Source organism: Fusarium pseudograminearum, chromosome 3 (genome assembly GCF_000303195.2).
Source record: "Fusarium pseudograminearum CS3096 chromosome 3, whole genome shotgun sequence".
Taxonomy (NCBI): domain Eukaryota; kingdom Fungi; phylum Ascomycota; class Sordariomycetes; order Hypocreales; family Nectriaceae; genus Fusarium; species Fusarium pseudograminearum.
In genome coordinates this window covers 7158730-7170036 of record NC_031953.1, presented here as the reverse complement: position 1 = coordinate 7170036, position 11307 = coordinate 7158730, and the positions used below count along the sequence as shown (strand labels likewise).

The following is an 11307-nucleotide window of genomic DNA, read 5'->3' as shown; positions in this document are numbered from 1 at the left end:
GGGATCCCGTCCGCTCTCCCATAGATAAGCTGGTAAGGGGCGGATTAGTAGTTGGGTCGGTGACGACCAGCGAATCCCCGCTGTTGTATGTTTTTTGCCCGTCGTCTCGTCGTGAGGCCTTATCTTTTTGTCCTCATCAGAAGACGACACTTGCATCATGTTGAGAGCCGGGCAATATCGTATAGGCAAGAAGACGCTACAACACTGAATGGGAAGTGATGACGGGAGGCTGTAGCGTCCGAAGGGCAAAGAGCCTAGGAGCAGCAGTGCGAAGGGACCGTAGCATATGGAAGCAGAAGAGAGGGAAGTCCAATGCGATGCTGCAAGATAGACGCAATAAATCGACACAGAAGATCAATGGCACCACGGTTGTGAAGTCGATTGGGATAATTACAGCAGGTGGAAGCGTCGTTGAGATTAGTAGCCGTGATTGCAGTAGGCCCCAGGTGGGGACATCATGTCGGGTTGCTACAGTTTGTGGATGTTGAGGTACCTGTCAGGTAATGTATCCCCACGGAAAGTGCAGAAGAGGCCATATGATAAAGGGCCAGACGCATGGCCAGAGACATCCATGGAGGCGACACGCAAATCGCTGTCCAAGAGGCGGCGAGGAGGCTGGAGGGTTCTGCAGATGCGACGTGGGAGACATGCAATCAATGAGCGGACGCTACTTACAGAGACAGCGCATCTGTGAGTCTTTCTTGATCACGGAATGCTCAATAGATGCCAATCAGGTTCGCTTCACAAAATGTCTGCGCATGCGATGATGGGAGAAAGGACAGCTGTAGTGGGACACTGCAGAACACAAGTTGTATTGAGAGAAATTAAAATTATGGATCGCTTGCAAATCTGAGATCAAAACAAGAGTGCATGTACAAGGAGTCCGGTTTGAAGGTACGGACAGATTGTGGAGTGTGGCGAGATTCGCCAGAGTCGGCAGCAATTGTCATTGTTGGAGACGAGCAACAGGGCGTATCGGAAGTCGTGATCGGTCGTGGTGGGCATTTGCATGATCGAGCAATAATTCTCGCAGACGTCCAACACATCGTTGTCTCATTCGAGGGAGGTCATGATGAAGAGTCATCCCGAGCAAGGCCGGGCGTGATGGTCGTTTCAGTCATGCGCGACAAGAATTGGATGATCAGGGACAACTGAGGGTTGGTAGGCCTCAGTGGAGCAAATCCCTCAACGCCAGCCTAGCCAGTAGCATGGAGCCTGCAGTTGCGGCATCCAAGGCTCAATGGGCCTGGACAAGCATCGCGCCGGTCCAGCTTTCGAGCAGTGACCTCAGTCAAGGCAGCAGTGGCACGGATTGACGATCTACTTGTCGCAGCTAGACCTTGCAGGGCAGGGCAGGGCAGGGCAGTGGGGGACGATGGAGACCAGAACAGTGAAGCGGCGCTTGCTCATAGACTCTCTAGCCCTTTCAGTCATGGTGGCTGCTAGCGATGGTTCGACTGCCTGAGCATGTGCATCAGGTGGAGGACGGGGCGACGGCGTCGAGCAGACATGGCGCCAGCATCGGCACATGACTATCTCAAGCATGCATTATTTAGGATAATAGAAGCCAGCTCAAGTAAAGCCCATGCTCAGCCCGTGAGACGCGTGATAATATCATCATACACATCACTGCGAACTTTGTCAAGAAAGTCGCGAGCCACGCCGTTCTCATCACGGTGTTCCTGGATTGAGTCGACCTTGGCATCAAGATCCTCCAGATCGTCCCGCAACTCGACCAGTCTGGTGTCGTATCCCTCCAGGGTGTCAGCAGTGTGTTTGTCTTGACCTTGAAGGTGGTCCACATCTTGCTTCAAGGTGTCCAGGTTCTGATGGAACGTGGCGACTTGCTGGCGGATTTGATCGAGCGCTTCTCGAAGGGATTTGTTCTCTTGCTTCAGATCTGAAAGTTCGTGTTGTACTGTTCGTTCGCGCTCGTCTCGTGCCTTGAGCTCAGCCCAAATCTCGGAAATCGCATCGCTCTCTTTGCCTTGGCTATCGACTCGGCGGCGTTTCTTGTCGTTAATGGGGGGAGGAGGCGGTGGAGGTTCGGTCTCGTTGTAGGATGGGGGCGCGTCGTAGATTTGTGGGACAAGGTCAACGAGCTTGGCTCCGGTGCCGCGGTACATGCTCGCAAGATCATTTCGGTCGCGAAAAGGTGTCAAGCCACCTCGGTTCACTGCGTCGTGGATGCATTGGAGTTGTTCATTCGATAGCTTCTTGTCGTCTATATACACTATAAAAGCTCTTGCCGCGCACAGCGTGCGGATATCGTCGATGACTTTGCCGGACTGCGCTCGCGCTGGCGCCAGTGGTTCTTTCGCGGGGATGGGGACGAGGACCTCCATTGTCTTGTTTATTCGAAATACAAGGCGGTTTATTCGGCCGCTGAGCTTTTCCTTCACTACGTTGGGTAGCGTCGTGGTAGGAGCAAACTCGAATGATGTGATGGATGACGGGAGAATGGACATTGAAATGGACGTAACACCTTCGACGCCCTTCAGGTTGACAGGAAAACGTAGTTCGAAGAGGGCGCTGAGTTCGTTCAGACGAGTCTTGAGCGTGATGTTGTCGATCTTGGGATCCGGCTTAGCCAGATAGTGCGTCGCGCCGTCGCATTCCCACTCGACGACAATGGGAGACGATTCGTCGATGTTGTCAAGACATGGTGAGGGAGTTGGAGAGGACATTCCTGGAATATATCATGAGCAACAACTACGAAAATACGTACCAACAAGACCTCAACGACAAAAACACGAACAAAGAGATCCAGGCTCGTCGACAGGTAACCTGTTGATCTCCAGCACGCTGCAAGATCAAGCAGATCCCTTCTGTGGAACCCGGTCCTTCCAGCAAGAAGAGGCAGTAGGGCCTCGTTTGATGGGTAGGAGTCGGCAATTATAACGCCCACAGCGACAAGTATCCGGATGTTTGAGGGTTTATCGTTTTATTGAGGGTTGGCGATGGAGGTGACACGACACGGACAAAGAGCACCAGGTTCGCGATCAGGCAATCTGATAGTCTCCAGCACGCTGCAAGACTAATCGTGGTTCCCAGCACGCTGCAGAACCAAGTAGATCCCTTCTACAAGCCCCGAATGTTCCAAAGAAGGAGGCTGGCGCGTACGCTCGTTCGATGGGTACAAATCGGATATTTATTTCGGCTGTAGCGCGAGTCGGCCGGCGTCTTTGAACGTGATGCGTCGTTGTTGGTAATTGAGGGTGATGATGATGCTGGTGCTGATGCTGGTGCTGATGGAAGGCTGGGAGGAGACCTGAAATGAGCGTGAAAGGAATATGTGGGTCCACCGTCACCTGACTTTGATGGCCGTCCCGTGAAGAGAAAATAAATCTAAAGGACTTGGACAACAAAGGCAGCTCTGGCGACAGAGTCCCTGTTAAATTGACAAATAAAAAGATATCCTCATGGATTTACTCTCTCACAGTTGCCAGTCTTCAAGGTGTCAGAAAGATATGTCGCAGCTGGAAGCTACAGAGCCTAAATTTGTAGATCAGCTTACGCGCTTAAGATTAGGCGACCTGTGCTGGTTATTTCTGCACCCTCCATCCGGTGTCTCGTAGCCACTAACCTGTTCAAGGCACGGGCTGCAGATTAATCCGACTCCGCTGGATCATCACTTACCCTAAACTTTTGTCGAATGATGTTGGCATTGAGAACAATGGCCTCAAATAGTCCTCATAATGCAGATAATTACTTCTTCAACCTCCTTAACTCCGTTTCTTACGGTACAGTTGTTATTTTACTAATGATTGAAACGTGCATTGTTTGGAAAATGCGATGCTGCCCTGTCCAACTGTCCATTGTAAACAGAATGCAGTTTACTAAATGAGCACAAACTGCAAATGGTTTCTACCTCAAGGCCCGAAGCGCACCATGCTGTATCAGTGTCACTCAATCAATGCATTATACACTCGGAAGTTATTTATTTATTTTAGTTGTCCTTTGTTACAAATGTCTGTATATTTTCGTGTTAACAAACTCATCTTCACCATCCTTGTCCTCACTTCTATGTTGTGCGCCTCTACAGCCCGTAGCAAATCGTAAAAGGTTGATCTCAGCTCATCTGTGATATCACTGTGCTCCTAAACTACCAATACACCGCGCCCTCCTTGGCAGCCAGCTCCAGTACAGCCAACTCAAACTCCATCAACGTTCGAAATGTCTGCACGTCGCCCACAGTAGCACTAGCGTGGAGAACGTGCCCGCAACTGTCTTGGGATAGATACTCGGCCCCCAGCTCAAGAAGAACTCGTTGTGTATCATGTGCATTTGACATGACCGCGCACTGGAGGATGCTTGTACCGAAGACGCCGTGCACGTAGAGGTTGGCGCCAAGTCTGTGTAACGTCCAAAGTGCAGCAACTCCGTTTTGCTTTGCCGCGCTCATCATTGGCGTGAAGTCACCATGCATCCGCACCTCAAGATCCCCCCCGCAGAGACAGGCATCTCAATCGCTGCAGGATTGCTATTGCTTGCCGCGACGATAAGAGGTGTGACACCAAAGCTGTTGGCTAGTGCAACGTCTGCACCCGCTTTGAGCAGCATTTAAGCAATGGCTAAGCTTTTGGATCCATCCGGCCAAGCTGCCATTGCCATGTTAAGTGTTGTAATGCCACCTGATTCTCGTGACACATTGCTGGGAGTAGCGCCAGCGTCAAGAGGAGCTTTGACTGTGAAGTGCTTTGGATGATTTGATGCCGAGTTCGAGAAGTCCAGGCATAGAGGCTACGAGACCGACAATTTCGGCCATAGTGACAAGGTGTTGTATGGATCATGAGTTGATGAGACATAATGGTTCATCTCTCATCATTTCTATTGTGTCAGCCTAAATCAAGGTCTGATTCTAGCGTCTCTTAGTGAGCTGTCAAATGGATCTTTACTTTCAATCTGCCTTGCTGGCTCTTGTAGAACCTTGTACCTGAAGTTTTCAACTAAGCCCCGTTGGAACACGTAGACTGGGCACCGTATGTGAGCCAATTGAGACGACTTGAATGCCGGGCTCTTTGTAAGGCTGAACAGCCGAGACGTTCTATCCACGATGAATGAAAGGGACTAAGTTCTTCAAAGCCAAAGCCGAGGATAAATTGCACAACTAAGATCGTTTATTGAACTCACCGAACAATTTCTCTATGCGAGAACTCTATTCTCCAAGCCAATGACGTAGGCTCGCTTATACGACTGCGCCATGTTGAAGTTGAGTTGTTGTTGCGAGTAACCGCCGTTAGCGACATGCTCAGAAATAATTACTCGAGATGCGCCAATTAGTTTACGTAGGAGAACCGGGATAAAGGAGATTTGATCACACAATAAGCCACAAAGGTACATGTATTTAAACGCCTGTACTGTTGACATGTTCGCTTACACCGACCCGAATGCGAAGACCGCCTATAGTATTTCGTAGATTCAGCCATTTTTACAAAAATAGCAACCCCATTCACTAACAGCAGTGCCAATAAACCGCAACAACAGCAGAAAAGCCACGTAACGTGGTGATGAGGTCCCGGAATACGGCATCGTAGAAGTGGAACCGTCCCTCAGGTACAATCAAAGTCTTGGGATGTAACAAGGGACCTTGTGGATCTGTGTAATTGCTCCGCCTCTTTTTCTCTTCGCTGAGAGCCATCTCGCCAAGCTTCCCCAGATTGTTCCAGACCTTGGACCCCTTTTATTGTTACGCGTGAGCCACTGACGTACAAGCACTGCCATGTAACAAGTACTAGGTCGGTGGCTGATCTACGGTGCGGCCAATCCCGTATACTTCCAGATCTCACTAAAACTAGGCTTGCTGCCATTTATCCGAGAAATATCTGACTCGCTCGTATATCCATATTGGAAGGATTGGTTGACTGAATGGTAACATGAAACCATCTTTGTAATTTGTAATTGTGATTTTTATGCAGTATGTTACGTTAGGTAGTATGCCTGCGCCATAAGGCCATACATAGCCCAAACTCTCGGCTCCATTTCACCCAAATGCCAATCCCCATAATACATAAACTTCCCCATCGAGCTTTGAAGTTGCTGCCATTCAGGGACTTTATTCCTTTTGTAACCCTCCTTAATCTGTGTACCTTCATTCATTCACATATCTCCTTTGTTTCTATACTACCGCTGTCATGACCAAGCCAGAGCACCGCCATATGTACCGTCCCAAGATCTCGACCTTGGAGAACAACCCCATCTCTCCTCTCCTCCCATACGGCTCTTTAATCCTCGCATGCTGTGTCATATGCATAGCCCTCATCACCAACTGCCTAGAACGATGGCTCCTCCCACGCATCTACAAAAGATTCTACCCGGATCTCGAAAAAGATGAGAGACGGCGCCGCTCCTTTACCTATTTCCACGTCGGCGCCTTTATCCTCATCTCTCTCGTGATATCGACTGGGTATCCCATAATGGACTTTCTGGTAGGCGACGCCGTATTTAGCGCGCCTGTGGTAAACGGCGGCAAAGTCACGGTTGGCGACCATCTGCTGGTCGCGACAGAAGTTTACTGCGCCTATTACATCTTCGAGATGTGCTTTCGTACAAAATTTGCGAGCTACATCAGTATTGCGCATCATATTGGGTTGCTCATTATTGCGCAGACTGCGTTGAGTCTTTTCGCCGACCCAAGAAAGAATCACGAAGCGACAGTAGAGTTTTACATGTGCATGGTCTGGGGTGCGTAACTTTGTCTCCTTTTTCTCCCATTACGATAGGCCATTACTAACGTGTACCCATCTAATAGGCACTTTCGACGTTGTAGTAGAAATCCCCATCTTCCTTACCATGATTATATGGCGAATAAAGCGAGACAATGCTTTGCTATTGTCTCGCCTTGCATTTGGATGCTGTGTCTGGGCGGTTGTTGCTGCCATCACAGAGACCATCGTCACTATACATCTCCTCCAAAGCTCTTGGAATCAATGGGGTCTCGAGTGGAAGATTATTACCCCAGTTGTCTTTTCCCTTTGGATCACGACACAATTATACGGTTCGACGCGGCTTTACGCAATGGCTCGTGCGGAATCTCGCAAAGCCAAGTGCAAGTCAGAAAGTCAAGAGGATCTGCCAATTTGAGATCCTCACAACTCATTTTGTTTGGTCAAGCGTTTTGTAATCTTTTAGAGGCGTTTTTATTTATTCATTAGACATTTAATGTGAAGCTCTCAGGAGCGTATTCCTCCAGTTTCCCGGCACCAATACCGGGACTCTGTATTTGCTTCCTTCTCTCGTATTGTGTATAAACCTAAATTTACTATGGAATCTATCTTGGCTGAGTTTGGTGTTGGTCCAATTATTAAGACTGAAGCCATGGTACACGTGTGTATTGATGCCTCGTGAGCCTTGGATTGAACTCTGACCTGAACTTAGATAATGATCAGCTCAATCACCTCCTTGTCGCAAAGTTTTGGCCCAGTAACCGGCGGGGCGCCTTCCCCTTCTTTGTACGGCCGTACATACTCGGTAAATCCGATCCTAGTCAAATAATATCTCTCATCCAAAGTGCAGATTAGACAAGCTCCTGGATACGGCTCTTCACCTTTAGGTCGAACCTCTGAAAGCATCACAACCTGGACATCGATGCCCTCTTGCACTGGATCTTGAGTAGCTTGACTTTCATCCAACCAGACAAGATCAGATGTCTCTCCGCCTTCGAGCATGAGGAATGCACACCTCTCCTTTGGAGGATCAACAGTGTAGCCCCCGCCAATCCCTGCTTGATGGTATTCGCTAAAGTCGTGACCGCAGTTTGGGAAGACTGTTCCGCGGACGAACTTTGCTTTGATCTGGAGGTAAGCATTGGTACACCGCCCGAAAAACGTCCCATCTGGAGCTGAAGCCTGCCATGTCACGGGTTCAGTTACAGTCTCATTGTCGTCTATACTGACAAGGCTGTAGCTTCCGTAGTCGACGATGGAATCCTGGCTGGCCCAAGACCAAGAAGGAGCGCGATACTTGGCAGCCTTTTGCCTAGGACCGCCGCGCTTCCAACAAAGACTTTTAACAAGCTCGTCATCATCATCTCCCCAGTGACCGACTATATAGCCCATCGATTCGATGTCGTCAAGTGCTTTGGCAACACCACCGATAGCGACGAGTTTATCTTCGCCGTACGTCAAAGAGCGATGCGAGTAGTCTCCTCCTACCAAATGGACATACCAGTAGTAGAGTACCTTGTTTAATTCTTGTTTCTTTGTCTCAACATCCTTTGCCGATTTTACTCGGTGCGCTATCTTGGGAATGGTTAAGTTGCGACCCATCCAAAGAAGGTTATCCTCGCTTTCCTGGATCCCGTGATAACATTCCCAGTAAAGTTGGTCAGAAGCAAAATGGATGATTCGCGGTGAGAGAATACGCTCTTGCAGGGTCCAGCCTCGGTCTCGTAGCGAGCAGTGACTGAGAAGATCACCCATATCTCGTAGACTAGTGACTGAATGGTCGAGTCTTGTCTTTTGGTCGGGAAATAGGTAAATGGAACTCTCTTCGCCAGTAGAAAGCTTGTTGCTGATTTTAATACTGCCGTCCATAGTAAACATGGATGTCGACTTGTTGTTGTGCAGTCCTGCTTTGGCATCCTGGCTGGAATCCGCGGCAATGGTGACAATGGCGTTTTGGTAGATGGCGGCCATCTTGACAGCTTCTCTCGCCCAATCATCTTTATCGTCTTGAATGATACAGACACTGTCAATCCATATCCATTTGAAACCAAGATCACGAGTCGGTTTGACTGTATCTGATAGGGTTATTGGAAGCTCATCAATAGAGAAGCCTGATAAGCGCGACTCCAGGTTGCTTGTAGTTGTCTGCCAAACTGCTTCCAGACCACCCCATCTGTAGCTCAGCGCAACGTAGGGCGTGCATTCGATTGAACCATCTATCAATCTGAGGTTGACGGTTGATCCTATGTCGATGATCTCGACTAGTCTGGCTGCGCGTTCATCGCTGACAGCTGACCGACTTCGTTTCTGGTAGAGAGTATGGATGTCCTTGCACAGTTGGAACTGTTGATGGTCTTTTTGTTCAAGCAACTGGTTTGACTCTGGCAGAACGCTGGAACTGCGGCGATTACCATCTGTCTCTGTAAGACCTTGTTCGAGATCATGGTCGGAAACATGTGAACAGTCTTCGAAACAGTCTTTGCTGAGAAGGCATTCCTTCAACCACTTCAGTGCTTGAACAGTAGACTCGGGACTAGAAGTGCTCTCGGGGACCAGTCGTGCTGTCTTAGCCCCCAATCTCCCCGCCGGATCTCCATCCAATGTTCTCAACAAGAGCCAGGGAAACTCCTCGCCTTGATACGGGGTTTGAGAGCCGATATGTGAAACTACTATAGTCAAGCCATGTTTGCTGTGGACATGATGCCCGTAGAAGACGCGAGCCTGTAGGCTAGTGAGGTATTCGACGTTGCTTTCGCAATATCTCAATGCGCTGTTGCCTGAAGTGATACGTTCGATGGCATGACTGCATAGTCGACAGCTAGCTGAAGACTCATGAGGTCTGACAAGATCGCTGTGCAAGACGAAACCCTGTTCAGAAACGAGCTCCTCGATACTGAGCTTGGAACAGACGCTGCAAAGAGGCAAAGTCATGATACAGAGATTGATTGATGTTTTGAGGTGAAAGAACAAAGGTGCGGAAAAAGACGACCGCATACGATTGCTGATATATGGAGTATCAAAAATGATGTTGATCACGTATCGTAAGCAGAAGCCTGAAGTATCCATTTCTTCAAGGTAGATGGCGCAGTTAGGCGCTTTTTCCTAATCAGCCGCTGTGAAAAATGCCCGACGCCATTTTAGTACCATTCAGCATCAAGGTGGATTGCATCAACTTAGTGCCGATTCAGCGGTTAAAAGAAACATTAGACCAGCTATATTAGTGTATCCGGTCTAGGATCGTGCTATACTAATACTTTCTTCTACTCCTTTTCAAGTCTCTTTCTTCCTGATAACCCCGAGGACATCGTTTTAGACCGTGACAGGGAGACTAATCGGCTAACTTAGTATTGGTTTTGTAAATTCCTAACTGTATTAAGGCAACTTTGCTTTCCCTTGCTACTGTTGGAGCAATCCCGTTGTATTATCACCGTATATGCCCCCATATGTTTCTGTTCAAACAACTACCTAGGTAAGCTATTGAAGGGTAGTTTTCTCTGTCGTCCATACTGGGATGGCATATACGCTCTCCCATCTAGAGCCTGTTTACAAGCGAAACATCGACGCCTACTATCAAAATTAAATTTAACTTCAACAGTTATGGAGAATAATCATCCCAGTCTGGTGACAATGGGCTCCAATAAGAAATGGAACCATTCCATGTTCGATCTGTATTATTCCGGGTGGACCATTCGTACATTTCAGATCTATCCACGCTACTGGGTAGCAGAAAAGTTAGCCTCCTAAGTCTTAGGTTACAAAAATAAATAGCCTAAAGAGCATAGTCTAAATAGCATAAGCTGATCTACTAATTTTGTCTCTTATGCTTCTAGCGGTCAATTTTTCTGATACCCTGAGGCCACGATCCAAAATCCCCTCTTTTGTTTATTTCCAAGATGATAAGGGGGATTTGGGTAGCTACCTCTGTATGGAATCCTCATCGGGTGAATATTTCCCTCCAGATCGTGCCAGACGTGGATAAAATGGCGCCAGGGAAAGTCAGTCAATGTAGAGCTTGTCATACCCTTATAGGTAGCCGCTTCAAAGGCAAAAGTACACTCATCAAGTGGTTTGTCGCGCGCTTTGACGAAATCTTGGAGGCTCTGGAGTATAGAGACATATGATTCACAGGGGGCATCTTCTTTCCAGTAGTATGATTTCTCGAATGACATGTAAAGCCTCCGGAGTGACGGAAATCGTTTCGGTGATAAGACATCTAGACCAGTTCTGAGATGATCCAAGTCCAACGGATCTGGAATGGGTCGCTGGGATTCATTGACCAGGCGATTGTCATCGAGTTTAAACTTGCTAGACGGTGCTGGCCGAATGGGCCATCTGATCTCGATATACGACATGTGAGCCAGCCTTTGAGGAAGAAGAAGTCGCGAAACATGCAGAATCATGGCCTCGCCGGACATAAAGATGGCATTAGTTGAATAGAGAACGTCAATACCTTCGGCGTAGCTGGTCTAGTCAGTCATAAAATAGTTGATAACTGTAGTTTTATACTCACTTCTGACGACAGGAAAGAAGCCATCCCATAGCTCCTACGTTCCGTTGGAAGAACCTCGTGGCTTTGCAGTTTTGTGCCCCTTCTGAACCTTATAGTAGAGCAAAGGTCATGTGTGAGGGCATTGGAGTCATG

General features: G+C 48.4%; 5 protein-coding genes across 5 annotated transcripts, besides 3 other annotated features; 1 reads left to right on the top strand and 4 right to left on the bottom strand.

Annotated features, from left to right (window-relative positions):
• Window positions 1-4: 4 nt before the first annotated feature.
• Window positions 5-96: a repeat region.
• A 1246-nt stretch (window positions 97-1342) lies between these two features.
• Window positions 1343-1366: a microsatellite.
• Window positions 1367-1589: 223 nt separating this feature from the next.
• Window positions 1590-2687, bottom strand: FPSE_08400 (uncharacterized protein; the record flags this gene model as incomplete). The annotated part of the gene is made up of 1 exon (XM_009261518.1): window positions 1590-2687. One exon carries the CDS (start codon window positions 2685-2687, stop codon window positions 1590-1592), a length of 1098 nt encoding a protein of 365 aa, XP_009259793.1.
• A 516-nt stretch (window positions 2688-3203) lies between these two features.
• Window positions 3204-3255: a microsatellite.
• An 850-nt stretch (window positions 3256-4105) lies between these two features.
• Window positions 4106-4405, bottom strand: FPSE_08401 (uncharacterized protein; the record flags this gene model as incomplete). Its single annotated transcript, XM_009261519.1, has 1 exon — window positions 4106-4405. The coding sequence occupies one exon, from the start codon at window positions 4403-4405 to the stop codon at window positions 4106-4108; it is 300 nt and encodes a 99-aa protein (XP_009259794.1).
• Window positions 4406-5347: 942 nt separating this feature from the next.
• Window positions 5348-5641, bottom strand: FPSE_08402 (uncharacterized protein; the record flags this gene model as incomplete). Its single annotated transcript, XM_009261520.1, has 2 exons — window positions 5348-5403; window positions 5461-5641. The coding sequence occupies 2 exons, from the start codon at window positions 5639-5641 to the stop codon at window positions 5348-5350; spliced, it is 237 nt and encodes a 78-aa protein (XP_009259795.1).
• Window positions 5642-6134: 493 nt separating this feature from the next.
• On the top strand, window positions 6135-7083 carry FPSE_08403 (uncharacterized protein; the record flags this gene model as incomplete). The annotated part of the gene is made up of 2 exons (XM_009261521.1): window positions 6135-6684; window positions 6752-7083. The coding sequence occupies 2 exons, from the start codon at window positions 6135-6137 to the stop codon at window positions 7081-7083; spliced, it is 882 nt and encodes a 293-aa protein (XP_009259796.1).
• A 290-nt stretch (window positions 7084-7373) lies between these two features.
• FPSE_08404 (uncharacterized protein) lies at window positions 7374-9596 on the bottom strand (the record flags this gene model as incomplete). Its single annotated transcript, XM_009261522.1, has 1 exon — window positions 7374-9596. The coding sequence occupies one exon, from the start codon at window positions 9594-9596 to the stop codon at window positions 7374-7376; it is 2223 nt and encodes a 740-aa protein (XP_009259797.1).
• Window positions 9597-11307: the final 1711 nt, after the last annotated feature.